The sequence below is a fragment of the Prunus mume genome, linkage group LG1, assembly GCF_029339155.1.
Source record: "Prunus mume cultivar Tortuosa linkage group LG1, ASM2933915v1, whole genome shotgun sequence".
In the NCBI taxonomy this organism is placed as follows: Eukaryota; Viridiplantae; Streptophyta; class Magnoliopsida; order Rosales; family Rosaceae; genus Prunus; species Prunus mume.
In genome coordinates this window covers 23,355,686-23,380,733 of record NC_142698.1, presented here as the reverse complement: position 1 = coordinate 23,380,733, position 25,048 = coordinate 23,355,686, and the positions used below count along the sequence as shown (strand labels likewise).

The following is a 25,048-nucleotide window of genomic DNA, read 5'->3' as shown; positions in this document are numbered from 1 at the left end:
GTTAGTTACACGTTTTGAGGGGGAAAGGCAATGATTCAAACCCAACATTCTGGGAGTGACTTGTTGGTATGCTTTGAGGGCTCCAGGATTTACCAGAGGCCAGAAGAACCAGAGTAATGATTCTTACCACAAATTTCACTTTATTAATAATTAATTAATATTGAAATGAATGTAATTGTACATGAATGCATGTATAATCCCAGTATAATGGTAAATATTCTTGATTTTCATTTTCCTCTTCCAGGTGGTCATATTGACCTGCATACAGCCCGGTCAAAACTGAGGCCTCCGTTTCTAATGGTTCAATTTTTATCAAGTAATCAAAGCTGGTCCATATTTTCAACAAATGCTAGGATAGAACCTCGATGACATCTTAAAGGTAGCAGGGTCTTCAATGACTTGCACAGACTCCAATCGTGCTTCTGCCTCTTTCCGGTCAGTGTTGCAACCCCAAACACGAATCGCAAGCCTACGACACTTTGGAGATGATTGTTGCAAGTACATTTTGTACCAGTTGATAACATCCTCCTTGTCAACACTTCTGAGTTCTTCGGCTTCCCTTTTTGACAAGTCAAATATATACCTGTAGATCAAACAATTAGTAGAGTTAAAATGAGCACCAAGTCAAAAGTATTAGAAATCCCAAAGAACCAATATACAGAAAGAAGAAACCCATTCAAATAACAGAATTGTCTTTAAATGTAGTATTTGGAATTGTAATCTGGACCAACCACAGAGGACAACAGCACCTTTTATCAATAATCTGATTCCAATATCTATTTGTTTCATATGTGAGGGATGGATCTTTCTCCAATAGCTTAGCCATTAGCCCACTTCTATAATTCTCAAATGAATCACCATCAAGCCCTTCCTGCAAATGCCAATATATTCTCAATAATTATGTAACTTAAATCAATAACAGAAGTAGAAATAATGCAATGATATCAGATCCGAACCAAAGTTTTCCACAAACTAGAATTGCTTTATACATCTAACAATAAGGAACCTCAAATTGCAAGATCCCATATGCAAGTCATCTTGGTCACAAAAATTATAAAGCTTATGTAATTTTTATAAAATAAAAATTGTGGGGAAGACCATAAACTAGCAGCATTTAGAAAGAACCTTGACTGCTTACCAACAATTCTTCCAGACCATTTATAAAGTTGTCAACTCTCCCTTGTAAGTAGATTGGATTGTACTCAGACGACTGAACACAGAAACAAAAGCCAAAAACACGGTATGTTACCCGTGGGCTACACTCAACAACATATCCAAGCTGCTCCTTCGTCCTATTTCCAGAAATAGACAGAAAATTATATGAATATCTGTTCAAATATATATAATCTCGCCCCAAATAAAATTTATTATCAGTTTCATATTCTTTAGTGTAAGTAATAGTTTAAGCCACAAATAAAATCACCTTAGCTGATTGAAAAGTGGTTCCTCTACAATTTCATCAAAAAGATCTATCAATGCTTTCAATCTGGTGGACTCAATGCCCGCTTCCTGCTCAATTTGAAAATACAGCTGCAATAACCAAGGGAAGAATATCAACATATAAGACTGAAGAAATTACATCTTCATTTATGGAAAACCAAACAAAATTAATCCATTTTGAGTTACCTCAATCACAGAGTTCGTATCCGACTTATTCTTCACACTGGCATCTCTAGTCAGGTTAGCACCAGGAGGAAGACAAATAACATGTTCTTTATGCCTCAATTCAATCGGAAGTGGTTGGATGGAAAAATTCATTTTAAATATATTTGACAGGCTAATTGCTTCTTCTGCGAACAAATTGCCATGGCAAAGGCCCTCAATGTATAGCTGTACATAATGAGGAGAAGGTAAGCTGTAAGTGAATGGCTGAAGTAAACTAATTCTAAAAGTGACACAGAAAAACATTTTTGAAGGAAAGTCCAAAATTAACTATTTGATTCACATTTGCCAGGCAGACTCCAATTCTTTCACCATATCATACCACTCTCCACTTATCAAGTTATACACGAAAGTGGAAGAATAGGAGGTGAAGCCTGAACAGCATGGTTTTTTCTGGAAAAAAGACCTGGCCGGAGGATGATGTTGAGTTTGACAAATTGACTACAGTAACCTATAACAAATATCCATCATGACACGAGTGTAGTGTACCTGGGAACAAAGCTCGGGAATAAATGACTTCAAATCAGATATAGACAATTCCTTTAAAACATGCAACTTCTCCTCTACATCATAGAAACTCTGACACAGCACTTGTAGCCTCAAGTATGATGAGTGACTCAGAGGCTTCATATTGGTGTTCTTCAACGTTCGTTTCATATCTTCTTTAACAACCTGTTAAAGTATCACTTAGCAATAGACAAGCCAGAAACCAGCAAGGTATTCCATCTATACACAAATCAAACTTAAACCATACATAGAATGGAGTGATGAGAATTAAAGGCAACACAAATACCTTAAAACGATCATCAGTTGGCAAGAAACTTTTGGCTGTTGCCAAAACTTTGGACAAGAGAGCTGGAAGCTTATTATTGAAACCATAGACCTTAAGCTCCAGTTTGTCACTCAACAAAGATACAGAAGTTTCCAGCTTGGCAACACTGGCCTGCACACACAGAAAAAAAGTTCCTCAAGTGTATACATTAAAAAGCATCTTTGCTAGGAAAGGCAAGGTGATTAGTCACTGTGAACAAGATGACCTATTTTAATGAAAACAGCATCAACTAAATAAACACACCCTTAGAAAACAGGCCTTGGTCTCTTTAGTGCTAAAACTGAGGTAAGCAAGATGGGGACATTGGCAAGCATAAAATGGGGAAAATTTGTTAAGAAAATTAAAACTTTTGAAGAGTGAAGATTGAAAGGAAGCAGCCCTGTCCTAAAAGATTTGGATAAGAAAACACATTTGTGGCTTCTGATTAAGTAATGGAAAGTTATCAGAAAAATATTTTGTTTGGACAATTACGTACAACAATTTTCTATTCTGTACTCTAAGCCACTGTAACAACCAAGTCCCTCTACTGAACAAACTTGGACAGACTCCAGAGAGATTCAAAACTGAACTAAATGCAAGTACTGTTCTCCTAAAACGTATTTAAGTACAAAAGAGTCTCAGACATACAAACTGAAGCACAAATAATTAGTTATAAGGGACAAGACAGGAACCTGATATACAATCTCATTCAGCTCATCTTTAAGAAGGAGAACATATAATTCAGTCAAAACACAACTCTTCAAATTGGCATATCCACTCTTCAGATTGATGCGGAAGTATGTATTTGCCCGCGGAAGTTTAAAGGTGTTATCAAGCTTGTACCAGAACTTAATTAATGGTTCATCAATTATACACCTCGGAGAAGATATATTGGCAGGATCAAGACACGAGTTATCAGAACGGATAGAAAAATCACAAGGAATAAACTCGTTCTTTGAGGGGAGATGCAATGAGACATCAATTTCTGGAGGATCCTTCCACAAATCCATTAAAGATGGGGATATATCTTCCTCAGTATAATGTGAGCCAAACCAAGGCTCGCACTGGAAATCTGAAACAGTTAAAGAAAGTAGAGCTTAAGTCAAAATTCTCACATATAAAATGGACAAAGATGAATCATGGTTACATTACATTCTTACTCATAAATAATGAGTATATGATGGATAGCACTAAAAAAAACCTGCTAGATACTTCCTATAATTTTTCAATATTAAAATGAGATTAAGAACAACAATATAATAAGATGCAGTAGATACTTCCTCTTTTTTCTGCTTTTTCTTTGCATAAAAGCGCATATAAGATTTACCTTCTGACTTAATTGAGGACTTTGATACCACATCAACCCTCATGTTTTGTGGTGTGAAGAAACCAAGAACATATTTTATCAGTTCATCATCCCAAATCTTGTACACATAATCCCCATAAATAACATTTTCTGCTGGATAAAGTAGTAAATTTTCTGCAACAGAGAACATTTCACAATAGTAAACAAGACATGGATATGGGGATAATTTCAGTCAGGTAAAACGTGACCAAGGAAAGATGTGCATTTTTGCTAACAAAAGAAAACCTGCAAGTTCTGCAGCATAATCATCCTGGGGCTGCTCCTCCGCAAATCTGAATTCCATGTTCCCTATATCCTGGAGTTCCCTAAATATCCATTCTTGTGGAGACACTCTACGCAGTAACTTAATGTATTGATAGACAAAGCCAATTATTTCGAAAATCTGCAAGAGAAGGATCACATACAGAAAATGAGAAGTAATAAAGATAAAACAAACTTTGCTCCACAGTTACTGATGCTTTCCAGTAACTACACAAGTAGAAATATAAAATATTAAGGTGAGCATCTATGAAATCATACGTTTTCCCAAATTCCTTAGGATAGCAAACCAAAACTAGGCTAGGTTTGCAAGATGATAAAATATATATACTCAGATATGGGATGGGATAGTTAAAGTTATCTTATACCAAAATGTTCTCTAAAAATATGAAAGAGAGATGCTACCTTTTCCAATCCAGAGTCAGTGAGGTGTATGGACATGCGGAAGACATAGGCCACAGAAGATCGGTGCATCCCTTCATCCCCAACACCAGCAGACAGAGATGTTGCCCACCCTCTAGATTTGAGGTAAAAATGCAAACTTCCCCGGCCCCTCTAGAAAAACCATGACTTAGTGCTCAGAATTTAAGGTCAAGTTATCACTGTGCAGCCGGCTAAACCCATAGTGAAATGTAATAAATAATGTGCAATGTAGACATGGAAAATCAACAAAATCTAATGCAAGAAAATTAAGGACAGAGACCATTCAAAGGGTAAAAATAATAAGCATTCAGAAGAAATAAAACTGGATCTTACTATAAAAGTTTCCAGAGACCTCTACTTTAAGGAGTTATAACTGCTGTTTTCCCCCAAAAAAAGTAAACTAACAATTCAAGACCTAACTTCTGTATAATACATTTTGTACTCTGCAAAGGAACAATAATTAAAATAAATTTAGCAAATAATGAATCATTTTACCGTGCCCAAGAAGATGAGCTAAATAATCTTCTGGTTTCTTCAAATAGTCTTGATGAAGACAAGGAAATGTCCATGTTAAGTTGAGTATATGAACATCTTTAACAGCCTCTAGCCTATAAAGTTTTCCAGCTTTCCAGATAGGACCTTCCGTCTTGAACTCCAGATTTACTTGGGGACCTTTTTTGACATTACCATACAATTCCACAACCCAATCCTCAAGTACATCAAGAGATTCTGCAGCAAATAGAACTATTACAATTAATATCACTTAGATTTCATAAATCAGCAGCATAACTGATTCTACTTGGTTTGTTAATTGTATGCATAATTTTTGGGTACATCAATCAAACAAAAAGCTATCAACAATGGCACCACCGCACCACTGTATAGCTAACAGCACCAATAATTCCATCTTCATTGCTACAATAGTTCTTCTTCCAATAGAAATTGCCAAAACATTGCTAACACCAATAGAACATCACAAATGACAAAACTCTAACATGTAATTGTGCACGCTGATATCAACCTCTACCAATTCAAAGAATCCAACATAACCATCCACAAAACAGAAATCCCGTATAGATAAGTAATTACTTCAAAAAGCTACAATTTGATTGATATCAACTAAGTAAAATTGAACCTCTGTCATTACTTCCATTCAAACACCCTATGTGGCAATACAAAGAATGATATTTGTCAATCAAAACTCAACCCTCGACAAACGGTGGTATAAACAAAACAAAATGAAAATCAATAAGGGATGAAAAGGAAAGGGAAAATTTCACCTCCACCAATGACAACTAGCTTCATTAGTCCACCATGGTAATAATCTTTGTACAATTTTAGTATTTGTTCACGCAAGTTGATCCCTTTTTCCATTGCATCAACCAAGCTCTTCTTATTTCCTTTCATGCATACATAAAATAAAATGTAATTTCATACAAATTAATCATTCTTTTTCTAAAGAAGGAGAGTGAGAGAAGATTGGTTCAAGTTTTACCCCAAAAGAACCTATTAAATGGGTGACCAGGTGTGGATGTATGGCATTGGAGTTGTTCAAGGCGGCAAGAATCATTCTGCAAGGCCTGGTTAAACTCTGCATTCCATTTATTTCAGCAATACAAAGTACCATTCAGCAATAAGAACTTGTAAGCAAAAAGCTGGGAAAGCTTTTAAAAGGAGAAACAGAAACTAATAAACTCGGTTAAGACTTGAAAGCACCTGAATCTACAGCCTGTACCTCTCGCTCCATGGCTTCAATTTTCACTAACGGTGAAACAAAGAACTGAGAAAATCTGATAAAATAAAGGGCCGAAATGAATATAAACCAAGTTACCGAAACAGAAATTTAAAATGAATTTAGAACTAGAGAATTTCAGACAAAGCGCCACATACATGCTACTAGCTAAATATATTGCAATAGGAATATATGGAGCACAGAACATATTACCATGTATATTAATTTGAAAGGATTTGTATACATTTGATTATAATTCAATGAAAAGATTATGGCGAACCAGATGCCAAGGAACCAAAAGGAACACATTGTTGGATCTTAAAGATCCAAAAGGGAAACCTCAATCCCATTCCAACATTTTTTTGATATGGTTAGTGTACCAATAAGTAATCATTCTTATCATATATGCACAACATACATATAAAAATAACTAAACGAAAAGGTAATTTAATGTTTCAAACTACAGTTCCTACAGCGATACCACATTTTGAAACATTCATATGACAACCATAGATCTTTTCAACTGCAGGCAGCATCAATAACAACTACAGGCTCACTTCATAGACCAAAGAAGTATTCAATACCAAGGACTTCAACTATTGATATTCAAAACATGTAGAGCTCAGACTTTACCTTCTCAAAGCACCCTTAAGAAACTCCCGTTTCACTTCAAAATGGTAGCAGGTATGCTCTGCTTCTGTGTATGCATTTGATGACCCTCCATGCTTGGACAAATAACTATCATACTAGCAAAGAGAAGAGTCAAAGACAAGTGGCCACAAAGATAGCATACATTCTTCCCACTTAAGTGGAAGTTTACAAAAATGTCTAAACAAGTAAAAGAAATTAATTTTAAATGTCATTTTACTATGAGCCCCAAAAAAAAAAAAAAAAAGATGAGAACTACTACACACAATTACTATGATAAAGCTGACATTTGCTTTATCCAAAATGCCATCCATTCCCATCAGGTTTATGTTGAAGAAAAATGTAGACAAAGATAATTCACAAGTGACACGACCATACACTCGGTTGTCCCACACAGCCTGACAGATATGCAAGCAGGTGGGAAGCAAAAGAACTAACAAGTCCTCCCACTCATACATACGTAGAACAAGCAGGCTGATGATGCTGCAAAAGGATGGGTAAATATAATTCTTGAGATGCCATGTCGTAATCTATAGTATGGAAAAATTCATGCGGCTTTACTATTGCCATGTACATACTCTCAGTCTCTTAGTAAACCTCGTTTATCATAAATAATACAAAGGATCATGTGCATCTCCGGATGATAAAAACCAATTGAACTAGCACCAAAAATTGGAAAAGAACACTCATGTACAAACAGACCTCATTTTCATCTGGAAACTCTGTACTCCCCATGAAGAGCATATGTTCTGCAAAACATTCAGTATGTTACTTAGTAATTCCTGGACATCAACATTCAGTACATCTTTTGATGACCCATTTGTGCATGTGTAACACAAACCTAGAAAATGAGCAAGTCCCTGTGCCTCGAACGGGTCAGAGAAGCTGCCTATGCCTACGCACATTGCTGCTGCTGCCTGTAAAGACGATCAAATGTCGTTATTTATCCAATTAAATCAAATTTCTTGTAACTGAGCTGAGTAAACATTATATCATTAAGTAGATTAGAGATCAGTGTCATTCTCAGAAATTATACTTGGAAATAGAATTACCAAAAGCAACTCAAAGGTTCCACTTGGAATTAGGACTATGGAAGCTCGGCAAACTCATCCTTTTGTGTGAAAAAATTGTTTGAAAATGTGAACTATTTGATAACTATTATATTGCAGAAAAAGAAGGATGGTGGAATCTTAAAGCAGTAACCAAGTAAAAGTTCAAATCTTGGACAACCATGCAGTGATCTTGAAGTTCCAGTTATTTGGTATCAGTCATGCAGACAAAAAAGTCATATTGCTTTCCTATCTATAAGCAATTTTCATCAATGTATTGCGGATTATATCAACTGGGTTTTGAACATAAATATATTTATAAATCGATGCGAGATGGGCATTGCATATTTTCAATGTAAATCATAGACCAACCTTCTTAGTCTGAGAAGCACCACCCTTTCCCTTCTTTTTCAGTTCACCATCTCCGCCCTCTCCTTCTTCATCTTCTTCATCTTCTTCATCGTCCTCTTCATCATCATCCTCTCCTTCACTATCTTCCCCTTCCGCTCCATCCTCGTCATCATCCTCATCCTCATCGTCCTCTTCTTCAGCTTCGCTGTGTTCAAGGGACTTGGAGTGTTCAGGCGGCCCTTCTGGGTAAATCTCAGGATCGTGAACAAGCAATGCAGAGAGGCCATTCTCGAGCTTGATTAATCTGTATAATCGTCTATCATTCGGAGACTTGATTACGATATCGTCCGACGAAAAAGTGCAACGAGCCATGAGATATACAGAGAAGGAAGAGAGAGACAGAGTACAGAGTCGGCTATGTAGCTAAAGGAGCTGTCTCAGTTCTACTTCTATGGCTCTTTCTCTCTACTCAGAGGGGTCTTCCAACTCGAAGAACTTGTTGGAGCACAATATATATGCAGGACATTCTGGGAATTTAATCCTTTCTTGTGGGTGCTTTAAGGGATTTTAAATTGTTCGTTTGGCCCGCTTTAACCTAGGGATGTATTTTCCCCCAATCCCTTCTATTCCCGCGGGTGCCCTTTTCAGAGAGCCGCATCGCATCCTAGTTTAAAGTTTATTCGGATTCCGAAGGGTTTGTTGGTTACGCACATAAGAGCATCTCCAGCGCTCTTCGGGCTAGGGGGGAAAGGCTGCCCGACGCAGCCCGAGTGCACTCAGCGCAGGCCCGTAGCTTTGGTGGCGGTCCCACGAGCCCAGGGCAATCTTGAAGTCAAATTTTTACTAAAAATTTGAATTATCAGTCATGGAATTTTTCTCCTCGTTTTTAAAAAATTGCAAAAAATCTGAATTTTTTTTTAAAAAATACCCAAAAATTCTGTATTTTTCTCTATAAATACCTAACCATTTTATTTACTTTCCACACTAAAATCTTCATACAATTTCTTCTCCATCCCATATTTTTTACTCTTTACTCACATTATTTACTTTCCACACCAATTCTTCATACAAACTTTTCTCCTTCCAATTTTTTTGTTCATCTCCACTCACATTTTTCACTTCCACACCAATTCTCCATACAAACTCTTCTCCTTCAAATATTTTTTACTCTCTTTCTACTACTTTCCATTTGTATAAAATCTGAGATTAAATTTTTTTTTAAATATCTGAAAATGTTATCTAACATTTGACACGTGGCACAATTTTAAAAGGAATTTTCTTTGAATAATTTTTATTAAAATCTAAAATACTAAAAATTAACTACGAAACTTTAAATGCCGTTTTGGAAGGCCAAACGACCTCAAAATGCCAAAATCCATCATACATCACAGCAAAGCGGTGAGTTTGACTCGTGGCGTCGTTCCCTTTCCGAATGGTATTTTGCGTCCTAATCGGAGCTCGGACGACAAATCTGCAAATTCCCACTACGTCCTTTTTCTAACTCAAGCGATAAAATCTGACATTTGTTCTACATCGACGTGGCACAATTTTAGAGGTGAAAATCTTATCCAAAATTTAATTACAAAAGATTATCAAAATTAATGGTTTAAACTATAAAAAAATTGAAAATAAAGTACAATGAATAGTAATTGCCTTAGACTTGCCCTAGACTTTGCCCTTGTGGGTGGAACACAAATGCATGACACTATTCACGTGAATATTGCCCTTGCCCTAGACTTTGCCCTTGTGGGTGGAGATGCTCTAAAGAAATGTGATTAGATGAAAATAATAAAACAGTCTGTGACATGCAAGTTCTTCTTATTAGTCAAATGATCCAACTCGCATCTATAAAAATATGTATATTTTTTTAATTAATTAACATTTTTAATTTTTAATTTGTGTTTATAGGATTATATAATTGTATGAGCTATAGCATTTTTCCTGCACTATATTATGATATTTAATTGAGGAAAACAAAATTTAATCAAAAAGGTTGTAGAGGCCACAAATTATCCACGAAATTCACGTTAGGGCATCCTCATCCTCGCTCTGTTACTGTGCCATGACCGCATACTTATTATTGCAATTGCAATTTTAGTAGGTTTAACTTTCAAGCTAAACTTGTTGCAACCAAGCCATTAATTAATCTATATCGAAAATGTGAATCATGACATCCACAATAATAAGTTAAAACAAGAACAAGTGAAGATTGCGTTAACTTCCATCATTTTTAAAAAAATTGCTTTAACAATACAAGAAACTCTCGTTTATTTATCAATTGAATCTCAACCTAACAACTTAAAGTTCAATTTCTTCGAAAAATAAATCATGTTTGAATAGGTTTACTAACTCTGAATTTATAATACAAATTGATAACCTAGTTTGATAAACATAAACGATAGTTTCATCCTTTGTTCGACTATCAATTAGAATAATTTTTTACGTCAAATTAAGATTGAATGCATGGTCAAGAAAATATTCATTAAAGAAGCCCCAAATACGTTTAAAGGCCCAAAATTGAAGCCCAAATTCAGAGACTATAGACAGTAGTATTCGTCTACCATCCTCACAACTAGCCCCAAATTCAAAGAGTGGACTGTCGTTTGATGATCATCATCGGTCCATTAAACCCTAACGTCTTTCTGTTGCTCCCAATTCCGCTTAGAAAACCTAATATCCCAAACAAGCTAAATCAGCGCGCTTCAGATTAGGGTTTCAGTTGCCTCGTTCATGGACTCAGACGTCGACGTTTCCCGGTGGGTCCTCGAGCTCCTTATCCGAGACCGCGAGAAGGAGTGCATTGCCAAGAGAGTCCTCGCAGTTGCGCCATTCTCGGACCAAGACTATCGCTTGAAGAAGACCGTGCTCCTCCGAACCATCGAGTGCGATGTCTACGACGCTTTGGTCACTGAAACGATGCTAGAAACGCTTGAAATGATCGAGGATTTGGATATTAGCCAAGGCATTGCGACCACGGACTCCATGAAAGCCGCGTACTTGGCCGTCGCCACTGAGTGTACGGTCAAGTTCTTGGTGGGCCTCATGGGAAAGCCGAGCGGGAAGTACTTGGAGGCTGTTGATCGGATTTGGAGAGGAAGGGTTGGGGCTTTGGAGCGGTCAGAGACGAGCCAGCTGATATCTGCCGAGTTGAGGCAGAGAATGGACGAGGTCGAGGCGGGGGTTTGGGATTTGAGAGTGTCGAAGAAGTTGTCAAGGATGAACACGAGGAACGATGCGCTGAGATTGGTTGCGGTATATGTGAAGGAAGCATTGGCGTTAATGGGACCTCCGTTTATTACTTGGGCTGTAAGATTGAATGTGCCCAAGGAAGTTGCCGACTTGGAGGGTGATCAGATTGCAGTGGCGAAAGAGGCTAATGTGGGTGGTGGGCCTGAAGCGGAGGCGCAAACAAAGAATGGGGCTAATGTGGGTGATAGGTCTGAATTGGAGGCACAAACGGAGAATGGGGCTAATGCCGGTGATGGGTCTGAACTGGAGGCTCAAATGGCGAATGCGGCTGATGTTGGGGGTGAGTCTGAATTGGAGGCTCAAATGGAGACTGGGGCTAATGTTGGCGGTGAGTCTGAATTGGAAGCTCAAATGGAGAATGGGGGTAATGTGCAAATGGCTAGTGGAACTAATGCGGTTGATGGGTCTGAATTGGAGAAGGAAGTGGTTAATGAGACTAATGCAGGGGATGGGTCTCAGTTGGAGGTGCAAACTACAAATGGGACTAATGCGGCTGGTGAATCTGTACTGGAGGCACAACTAGTGAATGGGACTAATTTGGGTGATGGGTGTGAATTGCAGGCGCAAAGGGTGAATGAGGCTAATGGGAGTTGTGGGTTTGAATCGGGTCCACAACCGATGACTGGGGTCCAATTGCGGGAAGTCGGGGCAAGGCGCATGCCACCTACTATGAGCCGGGATTTAGTTTTGAATGAAAGGGATTCTGGATTCACGAACAGAGAAGTGCTCAGGTTCGGTGATGATCAGGTTCATGAGATAGGCGTGGGTTCATTAGATCCAACCACGAAAGATAAAGGTACATTGTTTTGCTAGCAGAGATAGAGGTAAAGTGACATTACTTTATGTGCATGGAGGCTGAGAGGTTGCTCTGTATTGTTTTATCTAAGCACCTTGATCATCTTAAGTATTGCTGAGTTTTTGTCCTTATTTCCAAGCTGGCTGCTATCTGTTGTTCTTTACCTGTTTCGGGGTTGTTTTACCAAATATACGGCCTTTTCTCTCTCATGCCAAGCTCTCAACCCCCTGTAACTGAAGATTTAAATGTATTATCCTGCTTAATATAGTTATTGCAGGGTTTGTGTTTCAAATGATTACATTTCGCTTTCTTCCTCTTTATTTCTTGTAGAAATTCAGAGGAGTGCGGGACTTAGATACAAGCACCTTGCTCATAGGCGCACTAGAGGACCGGTTAGGATTCGGGACGCTGAAGATTTGGGCACAGACTTATCAAATAGTAAATATGATTCCCTGTCTACCCCTGAGGTTAGCAATGCACAAGAAGCACTTAGATCCAGTATTTTGGAGCTACAAGCAGTAGTGACAGATCCACTTCCAGATGCTTTACGAGTGGCTGAAACCATAAGATTGGATTTGGCAATGAAATCTGTGAATGTAGGGGCAGAAAATCTCTCTGTTGAGAAGGGTGCTGGACCCGTTCAATCTCATAACGATAATCTTGGAAATATGTCTGTTCCCCAATCTAGTGGAAAAGAAAAGGATGTACCAACTCCTCCTGTCAACCAGGGAAAAGGAACTGAGTCTGTTCAAGCAGATGATGCCAATGTTGGAAATCCGTCTTCCAGCAATAAGAATAATGCTCCTCGACCAATGACAGATCCACTTCTGGATGCTTTACAAGTGGCTGAAACCATAAGATTGGATTTGGCAATGAAATCTGTGAATGTAGGGGCAGAAAATCTCTCTGTCGAGATAGGTGCTGGACCTGTTCAATCTCATAACGATAATCTTGGAAAGGTGTCCTTTCCCCAATCTAGTGGAAAAGAAAAGGATGTACCAAATCCTCCAGTCAACCAGGGAAAAGGAACTGAGTCTGTTCAAACTGATGATGTCAATCTTGGAAATCCGTCTTCCAGCAATAAGAATAATGCTCCTCGACCTAGCTTGATGGAACGTAATATTACTGCTCATACTTACGAGGTAGTTATGTTCATGTCCTTTTTGTGCTATTATAATAGCCTAAATTTGTGTGCACACTATTGTCCATAGGCCTGCAATTTTGTGGTTCTGGTTACTTATAATTTGTATTTCATGTTGAGTTTTTGCAGTGGGATGACTCAATAGATACTTCACAAGGAGCAATGAAAGATCCAGGCAGGCTTCACTTACCTAGCCCAAAGAGGAATGCTGTTTCTCCATTGAAGAAGTATGAGAATAAGAGATTTACTAAGAGAAGAAAAGCTAAGAGATGGAGCTTATTGGAAGAAGACACCTTAAGGACTGGTGTGCAGAAGTATGTTGCACCCTTTCTCTAGCTTTTGCCTCTAAAATGGGTCTTTTATTTCCCTTTTTTTCTAAAATAATAAGAATAATTTATTGGGTTGGGTTTAGATGGTCATTGGGTAGGTATTATTGGTAATAGGTTTGTTTGTATTTCCAATCTCTTTCAAACTTATTACTATGGTTACCTATTATGACTAATAATATGAAGATAATTATATGACCCTATAACTTACTTACTAGCTGTCCTGCTTCTATTGACTGAATACATCGTATCTAATATTAGCGAGTAGTATGTATTATTTCGAGTCTCATTATTGTGATCCTTTTCAATGAAGGTATGGCGCGGGAAACTGGAAATTTATCTTGAATAGCTACCGCGAGATATTTGAAGAGAGAACTGAGGTACGTGAGTTTTGTAATTTTCCAATGGCTCTGAACTTTGCACATAAATTTATTCTACAAACAATACACCATCAATGTGTATTATGTCTAAGACTTTTGAGGTTACTATGTCCAGGTTGATTTGAAGGACAAGTGGAGAAATATGACACGGTAGAGGCACATGTGAATAGTTTGCTACTCACGTGTATTTTGGTCATCTGGTACCTCATTAGCGCTGTATGTATTTTGTATGCTTTGTACAACTATAGGGATGTTGATGAGAGATGTTTTTTTGGTGTTGCGCCCTTATCAGCGTACAGTAGTTGGATGTTTCAGTATATACCTGTATAAATTTTCCCATGAATAATGGATGTACGCATGGCCAACTTAGACAAAATGGCCTAAATTGAAGCATGATGAAATGGTACTAACTGTTTATACCCTATACAATATTTTACAATGAACAGACGGCTTAGGCTAATATTTTGCAAGTGTATATTACTTTGGTGGAATTTTTATATCGTTAGTTATAAATCTGTTCAAACACTCACCACTCACCTGCCATTCTCCCATCCATCTCAACCCTGCCTCATAAATTTCTTTAGCCTTAGTCTTTCCTTCCATCACATCTTTTCTTCTTCACAAAAATGACGGAACCCAAAGGCAAAGGAAGCAAGGACAGCTCCAATCCTTTGAGATGAGGAAAAGTGAGTGAAATTTATTATTCATAATAATATTCATTATTATTGTTTGGGCTATATGGTGGGAAAGAAATCAACGGATTTTTGAAGATGCGAAGTGGGCGGACGTGGGAAAAGGAAAAGTACTGGGCAGCGATATGGGCTTTGTTTATCCTATTTTTAGGAATACATCCTTTTCAAACATTTTGCTTGAGTGGAAGGCTGCAGTGTTAGGATTGGTTTCCTCTCATAGTTGTAGATCTCTGTAGTAGTTTTCCTGTTTCTTTCTGTTATTGGTGGATTACCTGTCCACTTTTCTGTACGGTTTTTTTATGAAATAATATTTCTCTTTTTAAAAAAAACAGAGAAAAAGATTTGCAATCCTTAAATTGCTTTCTTATCTATGCATGTATACATATGCCTTCCTTGTTTATGCGAACAACTTGCTATAGGTAGCCCTGATTGTTACTTCATTAAAACTGGGATGATCTCTCAGTGTGGTAAGACTTAAGCTGCTTAGCATCTTGGTGTTCTGTGACTTAGATGGTGAGGAATAACTTACATCTAGTTTCTATGTGTAGAGTTGCTTCTGATTTCAATATATGCAAGTGGCGGTTGAAGATATTTTTTTCAACCATGTTGCCAGGAAAACATAATATTTGAGTTCTAGGTCTTTTTAATTGATATACTGTTGCGCAAGAGCCTCGTTATTCAATTATTTAGAAGTTCTGTAACTGTCTTCCCCAATACGTTTAACTTTTTTGCTTAATAAATTTCTTGCTACAGATGAACTTTATAAGTCGATGTACTTCTTGCTGATGCTGGTCCAAGCCATTCTATGAGGTTTGGTTCCCACAGCCACTGGTGGTATTCCTGAGGTAATAGTAGGTTGAGTTCTGGCTGCCCTGTGTTTCATTTAGAACTTGCTTTGTGAGAGGAGGCTTAGCATCTAGTTTACATCTTTTTTATTGGCGATGTCGATGTGGTGAGATGGGCATAATACCTCTAAAGAGAAAAATGCATTAGAACTCAATGAAATCGTAATCAGGCTGACATGGTCGATTTTTCTGCCCAGAATATACCAGTCTTTTTCCATCAGAAAAGTCAGAAGAGTCAGAAGGAAAGAACAAGGAAAATAAGTAACTTAAGGGGTAGAGCCAGCTCAGCTTATTTGCCAAATCCATAGAACAAAGCAGTCAAAGAAGTTCAGAAAAGTTGACAATACTGTTCTGCAATTGGAGCCTTGCATTGTTGAAGCCAGGAATCTGGAATTTTCTTTGGAACTGGAGACGTATGTAATTAGCGAAATGCCAACAAAACCAAGCTTGAATGTGTATAATTCACAATGGGCTCGGGACAAGTGGAGGTTGAAAGAGTACTTCAGTAGCAATAATGATTAGCTGCATATGCTGATATGAAAAGGCCTTGCATCTGGTTCTATAGTGATTATCAACTAATCTTTTCACTGCAGTTAAGAGAGAACCAAGAGGAAGAGATATGGAATCTTCATTGTGTGAAAAAGATTCTTCTGTCTTGTCCTTGGCTTGCATGTCTATAACAATGTTCACATCCCCAAGAAGGCTCGCTCAGGCCCCTTTGAATTTTTCTGCCCAGATTTTTCCGTGGGCCGTATAACAATGGTTCATTGTGTGGAAAAAATGCTTCTCTCTTGTCCTTTGGCTTGCATGTCTACAACAATGTTTACATCCACAAGAAGGCTCACTTGCTCAGGCCCCTTTGAATTTTTCTGCCCAGATTTTTCCGTAGGCCATATAACAATGGTTCATTGTCTGTAGAAAATTCCTTTCTTGTCCCTAGGGAGCTTCTACAATGAGAAGTTAAAGTGAGGAGGTTATTTGAGGAGACCGATCCGACCGTCAAAACATTTAAAATATTTAAGTCCCATGATTTCTTTACATTTGTTGATGGTGAGATTTGACCTCAAATAACCTCCTCACTTTAAGCCCTCGTTATAGACTTTTCGCTATAACAATGTCACATCCATGTTCCCAACTCAAGTTACTCACGGAACCCTCATCACAAGAAGGCCCAATTGCTCAGGCCCCTTTGAATATTTCTGCTCAGATTTTTCCGCGGGTCATTGTTGTATGGAAAGTTGAATTTTCTTCCAGCCTACTATGACCACTGGTAACACACAATTAGACTCTTTTTTATTGTATGGCCTTTGTCACATACTTGATGGTTAATTTGCAAAGAGGGAAGACCAACCAAGACCCGCTGCTGGCTCACAAATCACAATCTTCCTTGCCAGGTGCCACTTTATATAAAGGCAATAAACAAGTGTGCTTCTTACCAGATTACCTAAAGCAAAAGAGGAAAAGACTCACGGAAGGATAGCAGCTATGGCCGGGTCTGCAGTCTGTGGGGCGGCATTCATCGTGGTGCTATTATGCATGCTCATGACTACTCCTTACGTCATTAATGCAAAGGTAACTTGCGGTCAGGTTGTCACCTTACTCACTCCATGCATCCCCTTTGGAGTATTTGGAGGGACTGTGCCACCAGAATGTTGTGCAGGCATTAAAGGGCTCCATGATGCACAAAACACCGCAGAGGATCGCAGAACTGCATGCAGTTGCATTCAACAGGGGGCTGCAATGATCCCTGGGATTGACTATGACCGCATTAACACGCTGGGAGATCGATTCTCCTTGTCCGTACAAAGTTTATCCCTCTACTAATTGCTCCGAGTAAGCCTTCGATATACACACATACCAATTTTATTTATTTTTTCTGGTTGAAATCTGAGTGTGAAATTTGAGTGTTAGTGAGTTCTATCTAAGAGACTTGATATTCAGTGGTACTTGTCATACTATGATTATTTTATTTTTATGACATATTTGCCTCTTTCCCTCTTGGGCTATATAATAGACAGGTTCCCTTAGTTCATACAAAGTAATCTTTAACCCAAGTGATAATTTATCTTTCCGTTTTATTTTGATGAACTTTCATCAAATATAAAGATGAGTTGGATGAAAAAAAAAATTCCCTTCTTACTTGATTTGTTGAAAGTTAAATCTCAGAAAGCCATATGTTTCGAATCTAAATCGAGCTGACATGGAAGTGGATAAATAATTTAGACAAAGAAAAATGCTCATCACTCAATCCAAATCCAAATCGAGCTGACATGGTCGAATTTGCTGGATGTAACTATCAATCTACTAGCAAAGTTTGACGGTAGTGTACCCGTAAATTGGAACCTTGCATTGGTGACAGCGAGAATGTTGGATTTAACTAGCAAATGTCAACAAAACCAAGTTTGAATATGGATAATTCTCTTCAACTGGGCCCCAGCCAAGTACTAAGATTGATTAGACCTCATGAAAGTTAAGCCCTTGGTTCTGGTGTTTATGGTGATCATCATTCATCAACTGATCTTCCTCTCTTTTGGCAGCATTTCTGCAAACAAAAATGTGTCCCTTACGGAAATCTTTTCCTCAAGAAGGCTCAAAACCCTTTGAATTTTCCTTGTGACATTGATACACGAATAAAATTTGAATTTTCTAGCAGCAGCCCCATGACCTAACGCCCCTGTTCTGTTCTCTTATCTCTAGCCACCCTTGTCGCATATACTTGATATGCTTAAAATTACTCTATATAAACCCCATAAATAAACAATGTTTTTCTGCACAAGACCAAAAGAAAAAAAATAATAGCTCACTGAGAAAATAGCAGCTATGGCAAAGTTACTGTGCGGAGTTGCATTGCTGCCACTACTTATATGCATATTGGTGGCTGCTCCTTGTGTCATAAATGCAACCATAAATTGTGGTGAGGTTACAATTTTGCTCACTCCATGCATACCCTTTGGAATTTTTGGAGGCACAGTGCCACCAGATTGCTGCAAAGGGATCAAAGGGCTCAATGCTGCACAGAACGCCAGTGTGGCGGATCGAAGAACTGCATGCAGTTGCATTCAAGAAGGGGCTGCTAGGATCCCTGGGATTAATTATGACCGAATTAACACTCTTGGTGATCTTTGTGGCTCTCCCTGTCCTTACAAAGTTTACCCTTCTACTAATTGCTCTGAGTAAGCCTTCTACAATAAGTTTCATTGCTTATATTATGTATTGAAAATTAGATTAATTACGTGCTAATTAAATGCATGGATGTTTTTAATTTGTTTTCAGGGTAAGCTGAATCCGTTGAAGCCTTGAGCTTGAAGGCACTGTATTTTAGTGTTTAAGTAGGAGAGTAAGAATAAAAGCTTCTGGGAAAGCTGTCAAGAATAAAAGCTGTCAGCTGTTGTTTAAGCACACAATGTTTTTGTGGTACTTGTGGGGGTCATATATAGTTTGTATTGTATGGATCACGGGTAATCCAAATTATGATCTACTTAGCGATTAATAAAACGCTCCCCTTTTATATATACCACACTGATATTGAAGTCCGCATAATTACGAATTATGTTCAGATCACGAATTGCGATTAAAGAATGAGTTTAGCATTTCTAACCAATTAGTTCTTGATCTTTTGAAAGAGATTCAAGTTTGAATTCTCTTGCCTAATTGATTAAAGAAAAATGCATTTCTATACGTGTACATTAGTTTGAGTTAGGATTTCCCATGAATATCCATAATAAGGTGAAGAGGTGGTTAATAACAGTATTAGGTATAAGTTAATGGTAGATATTTTGATTTATCGGAATTCAGTACGGTTAACGAATTAGGCTCTCTCCCGTATCTTTTTTTTTTTTTTGGTCTGAATAATACTTCATTAAAAGCCAGAGAAGGCTCCAGCAGCACCAAACAGGAAGTTGCAAGAAGAAGCATACAAGGACAGGGGAGAACCCCAGAGCAATACAAACAAATCACAGGGAGGCCAAAGATACCTCCCAGGAGATAGAAACTGGAAATACAACAAGTAAACATATCCAATAACCAAAACTAATTACTAGGGGGGCACGGCAAACCGTCCTTAGCCAATACCCGAACCATAGAGGGAGGAGGCTGTGAGGCCCAACGCAAAGTTCGCACCCTCATATTTGACAGAGCTGCAGCAGCATGCGCAGCTTGATTTGCTTGGCGAGATACCCATTCCCATTTGACCGAGGTGAACCATGAAGAGAGTCTCCTGATCTCCAAGATAATAGGGATGATTCTCCAATTGCCGCGCAGATTTTCGTTCCTCATACAAGAGACAACATCCATTGAATCACTTTCAAGAATGATTTCCTGACAATTTCTCTCTCCCGTATCTAGAACAAACTAAAATGGGACAATTTCTCTCTCCCGTATCTAGAACAAACTAAAATGGATCAAATTGCCCAACGTACTAACATAACCAAACTACTATTAAAGATGGCCCAACTGATATTGGGTATCAGTTATAGATTCCACTGATTCGGATCCGGCCTTTCCCAACTGACACGGGAAAATAAAGTGCTTGCTAAACAACAGACTTCCCACATGAGTGGTTTATGCTTTAGAAATCGTAAGTCTGTATGTGTAAGGAACTGACTGTAGGACAATTCACAGATGAAAGGAAATTTTGAGAAATCATCAGATAATCACCTGATTAAAGGCGTGATTAATGCACTTCCTTTTCCTATATTCATACATACACCTCACGTGGTCAAAAGCAAAAGACAAAACTAGTCTCATGCGTTTAGGCCTAACATTATACCACATTGCCCAATCCGAAGAGGCTCTTGGAAAATAAAAACTAGATTCAACCTAAAGAGTTAATTGAGAACTGAAAAGGACAAAAAGGGCATTTGTATTTCATGAGATAGAACAATCACAGTAGTGCACAAAGTTTACAAGGTATTAAACAAAACAAGATACAAAGGAAAGAGAATGCTGCTGTCCTGATAGCATTCCCCATATGCCCATGGGAATCACATTCCATTCCCAGATTTTCTAGCACCCACCCATAAAACCAAAAATTCAAATATTGAACAGACTGATGAAAAGGGTGCTTCCCCTTTTTGGGGAACACAGCCCTAAGAATAAACAATTAAGAATGAATCCTCGACACAAATTTAATAAATAATAAAATAAATATAGGGTAGCCTCTCTAAATGATCGGATGTCAATCTATGAACAATCTACCAGATACCGTGCCATGGACAGGTCAGAAGGTCAGCAGCCAGCTTGTTGTGTCAAAAAGTGGTACTACTTTCACTTGCAGAAAGCGAGGGGCCTTCCGACTTCACGAGAGGTGCTCCTTTGGTACCGATGTCAAGCCCCTGTAACTGACCAACAGGTCCGTTCTGCATAATATCTGAAAAAGTATGAGAATTTGATTGATGCAGATGATGGGTTGGCATATTAGACTGGGAATGATTGAATTGTGGCATCTGCATGTTCTGGTGACCAGCAGGTCCGGGTTGTTGTTGAAGTGGAAAATAAGCTGATGGATGGTTGTATGGCATCTGGTGCATTCCCAAATTGAATGAGTCAGAAGGACTCATCATCTCCCCTGTGGCAATCTTGAGCCTCTCGACCTCCTTCTTCAGTGCTTCATTTAGTGCTGCATGACAAATTTCAAACAAAATCAGTATCTATTGGATAAAATGGAACATGGACCATTCTCTTTAGATGTAATTAAGATACAATATATTATGCAAGTATCAAGCATGATACAAGTTGGCATTTTGTTGCTTACCATCACGCAACTGAGCTTGTTGCTCCATAGCTTGTAACCGAAGCTTAAGCTCTGTGTTTTCAGTACTCAGACCTGTTGTATCCCTCTATACAAGACAGCAAATTAAAAAAAAAGTCATAATCCTTCAACAAATTAACAGACATTTGTGTGTATATATGCGTGCACTTCACACATGTGCAGAAAAACACTCTTAACAACCCGACGAAGGCTAAATAATAACAAAACACTGCAGCAGAGGGTGACTTAATGAAGTGACATTAGAATACTTGCTCCAGGCGATTGACAATGTTGTTACATATGGGATACTGGTAAGATTGGATGACCATAAATGGCCCAAGTGAGATCTATCATGTTCTAATTTAGTGCAGTGATGTCAAAACAGGTTGTGCATATGTTAAGTACAGTTAAAGAAAGCTGCTAAAATACACCAACACAAACCTGGAATAATGTGAGTTGGGCAGAGAGAGTGGTGGCTTCTGTTTGAAGGGTCTGAACTTTGCGTTCAAGTTCTTGTATATAGCGAGCCTTCCTTTCTTTTGAGCGAGCAGCAGACTGCCTATTCGCCAGTATCCTATATGTGACAATTAAAAAGTGAGACGGAGCTCCCGAAAATCACTAAAGAGGAAAGAACTAAAAGAACTTCATAGGCATACAAATCTTGCCATCATACATGCAAAACATATAACATGATTGAAGAGGACAACTAAGATGCACAAGAACGAATCTCACAGTAGGAAAATGGTGGAATTTCAGTTCAACAGATCCATATATTTCCAAATCGATCCAATTATTATTCTCCAAAAGTCCAAACACAACCTTAATGCAGTTGGATTCTACTCAACACTCGATCTCAATTCATCTACCCAAAGCAATTAGTTGAAAACCCAGAAACAACCAGATTCTACAAGTGAATACTAGCGAAGGTAACGCCTTTTATCAGAAAAATAGCGGGTTTGTGTTGTGGTAGCATCAATCACTCCTAGTGTTTTAGTGTTTATTAATAACAGCATAAATGCTTTCTAAATTCAATTTCATGCCAAATTCAGCATTATACGTTTGTGAGTTCCTTAGACCCAAAATCCAAATAAGATTCATTTTCACGTCCCGCATTTTCTCGGCAACCAGACACAGGAAAATGAAGCAACCCAGGAAAAAAGACAAAATTTTGCACACCTTTTGGCGCGTTTGGGATCAAGGTTCCAGAGCTCAGCGAGCTTATCAGGAGGCATGGCCTTCTTGGCCTCCATGACCTCCCCAAACACACCGGTTGACGTGGACGACCCATCCACCGAGCAGCTATGCCTGTGCCGGGACGATCTCTTCTCTTCTCCCTCACCACCACCATCATTTACATTGGGCCCACCAGACCCATCATCAGGCCCACCACTGGGCCCATTATTACCACCACCGCTCTGATCCGAGCAATTGCACCCACCGAGTTTGTCGAGGTCAATGTATGTGGAGAAGAGGTCCTCCTCCGATCCCATCTCCTCGAGACTCGCCGTAGACGATCCGCCCTTGGACTGATCCGGCGCGGACAGATCCATCATGTCCTCCGGCAACCGGAAGCTCACCTCCGAGTGGGCCCTCCTGTGGCTATTGTGATGGTGGGGTCCACCTTCCGCTGCTGCTGCTGCTGCGGCAGCTTCTTCTCGGATGAAAGGTCGAGGGGCGTTGGAATTGCCCAGCATTGTCAAACTCAAAGATGTGAGCGAGGAAGAAGACGATGACGTGGCAACTACTCCAGAAGCATTGGCATTGTTGGAAATGCCAATGCTTCTGGGGAGAGGGATTGGATTGGATTTGGGGTTGGGATTGTTGGAGCTGGCGTTGTTGATGGAGATGAATTTAGGGTTAGGGTTGGATTGATGTTGTGGATCTTGCATTGGTGTGGTTTCTGTGGACATTGTGGGTTTGTGTGTCCCTCCCTCCCATGTGTTTCGCTCCCTTTCTGTCACGAGGAATTATTCACTCTCTTTCTCTCTGTTTATTTTGTTTTCTTCCAATTTTACCTCGCTTGCAAGAAACATATAGTAAGATTACAAATATGTCTTCTCAATCTCAATCATTTTGTTTTACTTTAATTGAACATCATAGAAATCTTGCATATCATCATAATCTTATTTCCAATTTTAGATGGCATAACATTTGCCCGAGAGACAAATGAAAAACAAAACTCACCTTATTCTTCTTCTCCTAATCACCACTCAATCTTAACGTCAAAACAATATTACTTCATTCCTTACATGCCTCTTTTCTTTTCTCTTATGATAATAAATTATCTACTTAACTCAATGGTCGGATTATTTATTTTCATTTATCACTATAATTTCATGCGCTTAAAATACCACACATAATCTTAAATCCTCCCACCCCTTCGCATTAGTCAAAAATTGCATAGTTTCTTTACCTCTTGACTTTTGAGAAAAGGTGAAAATGTCCAACCATGGTGAGGTGACTAGTAGGTGAGTAATTGAAACCTACTTTAAATAGATTGACAATGTTGTTTGAGGAGGACACCTGCAAGTGTTAGTAAAGATTACATCTATTATTACATATGTGGGTTGGCAATGGTGAATTCACTCTGCCCCCACACTTACATTATCAAACGTAGATACCATATGCATTTCAAAATAACTTTTAGCATCCCACTCACATATAAGAAGTTATTCTTAGAAGCGCCAAGTTTGGGACAATTGCGAACACACATGTGGAGGACTGCTTAGTGAATTTGAATTTCACGATCTATACGATCAACAGTAACCCGCACGCTCATGTATAACTTATTTTAAGGCCATCTCCAATCATGAATTATGGCCAATATATAGTCTTAAAATAATACAAAACTCATAATGGGTTAAAAAAAATAGGACACATTTGGCCCTTTAGCCCTCCAATCAAGTTATTTGTAGTCCAATTTTGGCCTAGCCAAATTTTTTTGTGGGCTCAACGCATGTGCTTTTTAATAAGAGAAAACATCACTCGTAAGTAAGAGCACGAAACATCTCGTACAACTGCATATCTAAGCTAGCCGTTAGGTTTATTTATTAATTTTATATAGTAACTTTTTTAAATGTTTTCAAATACGTTTTGTTTAATATATATATATATATATATCATACATGTGTTATATATGGAATATTGTCTTTAAATAGTAGTTTAATTAAATTAAATAATACATAATTGTGCAATATATGAATGTTATACCATAGTTTTTCTCAAAATAATAAAATATGAAGGACTTTAAAATATATCACTTCATAGCTAGAGATGGAAACCCTACATTATTCTTTAAAAAATTAATATTTTGGAGAGCTAAATATATAGCCTTGAACTACATTACTACATTTAACCCTATTACTAAAGATCGCATAACTTTTTTAATTCTTAGATTCCAAGTAACAATTTCCTCAACGCGTTTAGAAACTAGACTCTCATCAACTTGGGTGACAAGGGAACCATGAACGAGAAGCCCATCAAATCAAATCAGACCGATCAAGAAGCCTTAATTTGAGGAAGGTGTTAATCCAAGCCTCTGCTACTGATCGTATATCATATGACCTAAAA

At 38.3% G+C, this 25,048-nt stretch overlaps 4 protein-coding genes and 1 pseudogene across 5 annotated transcripts; 3 read left to right on the top strand and 2 right to left on the bottom strand.

Moving 5' to 3' along the window:
* Window positions 1-120: 120 nt before the first annotated feature.
* LOC103340273 (nardilysin-like) lies at window positions 121-8,723 on the bottom strand. Its single transcript, XM_089044156.1, has 19 exons — window positions 8,322-8,723; window positions 7,742-7,817; window positions 7,603-7,649; window positions 6,886-6,998; window positions 6,237-6,310; window positions 6,016-6,111; window positions 5,801-5,920; window positions 5,017-5,249; window positions 4,503-4,652; window positions 4,065-4,221; window positions 3,801-3,953; window positions 3,166-3,545; window positions 2,456-2,605; window positions 2,152-2,334; window positions 1,627-1,830; window positions 1,424-1,530; window positions 1,139-1,292; window positions 750-871; window positions 121-583 (listed from the first exon to the last, which is right to left on the bottom strand). The coding sequence occupies exons 1-19, from the start codon at window positions 8,670-8,672 to the stop codon at window positions 340-342; spliced, it is 3,114 nt and encodes a 1,037-aa protein (XP_088900282.1). The 5' UTR covers window positions 8,673-8,723; the 3' UTR covers window positions 121-339.
* Window positions 8,724-10,873: 2,150 nt separating this feature from the next.
* Window positions 10,874-14,616, top strand: LOC103340169 (uncharacterized). Its single transcript, XM_008243593.2, has 5 exons — window positions 10,874-12,345; window positions 12,676-13,487; window positions 13,616-13,800; window positions 14,126-14,192; window positions 14,308-14,616. Exons 1-5 carry the CDS (start codon window positions 11,031-11,033, stop codon window positions 14,344-14,346), a joined length of 2,418 nt encoding a protein of 805 aa, XP_008241815.2. The 5' UTR covers window positions 10,874-11,030; the 3' UTR covers window positions 14,347-14,616.
* LOC148921362 (non-specific lipid-transfer protein 1 pseudogene) lies at window positions 14,350-17,740 on the top strand (annotated as a pseudogene). The gene is made up of 2 exons (XR_016123311.1): window positions 14,350-14,408; window positions 15,638-17,740. The product of XR_016123311.1 is annotated as a non-specific lipid-transfer protein 1 pseudogene (transcript).
* A 745-nt stretch (window positions 17,741-18,485) lies between these two features.
* LOC103340073 (non-specific lipid-transfer protein 1-like) lies at window positions 18,486-19,241 on the top strand. Its single transcript, XM_008243477.3, has 2 exons — window positions 18,486-18,902; window positions 19,003-19,241. The coding sequence occupies exons 1-2, from the start codon at window positions 18,550-18,552 to the stop codon at window positions 19,010-19,012; spliced, it is 363 nt and encodes a 120-aa protein (XP_008241699.1). The 5' UTR covers window positions 18,486-18,549; the 3' UTR covers window positions 19,013-19,241.
* A 1,332-nt stretch (window positions 19,242-20,573) lies between these two features.
* On the bottom strand, window positions 20,574-23,717 carry LOC103339968 (transcription factor RF2b). Its single transcript, XM_008243366.3, has 4 exons — window positions 22,655-23,717; window positions 21,920-22,052; window positions 21,482-21,566; window positions 20,574-21,346 (listed from the first exon to the last, which is right to left on the bottom strand). Exons 1-4 carry the CDS (start codon window positions 23,386-23,388, stop codon window positions 20,976-20,978), a joined length of 1,323 nt encoding a protein of 440 aa, XP_008241588.2. The 5' UTR covers window positions 23,389-23,717; the 3' UTR covers window positions 20,574-20,975.
* Window positions 23,718-25,048: the final 1,331 nt, after the last annotated feature.

What these genes read in the sequence shown, in the direction of transcription:
- LOC103340273 (XM_089044156.1), bottom strand. Translation starts at nt 8,672, where the DNA reads ATGGCTCGTTGCACTTTTTCGTCGGACGATATCGTAATCAAGTCTCCG. An exon ending in CAACTGATGATCGTTTTAAG is followed by an intron (nt 2,335 to 2,455) that starts GTATTTGTGTTG and finishes ATACTTTAACAG; the next exon opens with GTTGTTAAAGAAGATATGAA. An exon ending in TTCCCGAGCTTTGTTCCCAG is followed by an intron (nt 1,831 to 2,151) that starts GTACACTACACT and finishes CATTATGTACAG; the next exon opens with CTATACATTGAGGGCCTTTG.
- LOC103340169 (XM_008243593.2), top strand. Translation starts at nt 11,031, where the DNA reads ATGGACTCAGACGTCGACGTTTCCCGGTGGGTCCTCGAGCTCCTTATC. An exon ending in TCCAACCACGAAAGATAAAG is followed by an intron (nt 12,346 to 12,675) that starts GTACATTGTTTT and finishes TATTTCTTGTAG; the next exon opens with AAATTCAGAGGAGTGCGGGA. An exon ending in TTACTGCTCATACTTACGAG is followed by an intron (nt 13,488 to 13,615) that starts GTAGTTATGTTC and finishes GAGTTTTTGCAG; the next exon opens with TGGGATGACTCAATAGATAC.
- LOC103340073 (XM_008243477.3), top strand. Translation starts at nt 18,550, where the DNA reads ATGGCAAAGTTACTGTGCGGAGTTGCATTGCTGCCACTACTTATATGC.
- LOC103339968 (XM_008243366.3), bottom strand. Translation starts at nt 23,388, where the DNA reads ATGTCCACAGAAACCACACCAATGCAAGATCCACAACATCAATCCAAC. An exon ending in CCCAACTCACATTATTCCAG is followed by an intron (nt 21,567 to 21,919) that starts GTTTGTGTTGGT and finishes TGTCTTGTATAG; the next exon opens with AGGGATACAACAGGTCTGAG. An exon ending in ACAAGCTCAGTTGCGTGATG is followed by an intron (nt 21,347 to 21,481) that starts GTAAGCAACAAA and finishes TTTGTCATGCAG; the next exon opens with CACTAAATGAAGCACTGAAG.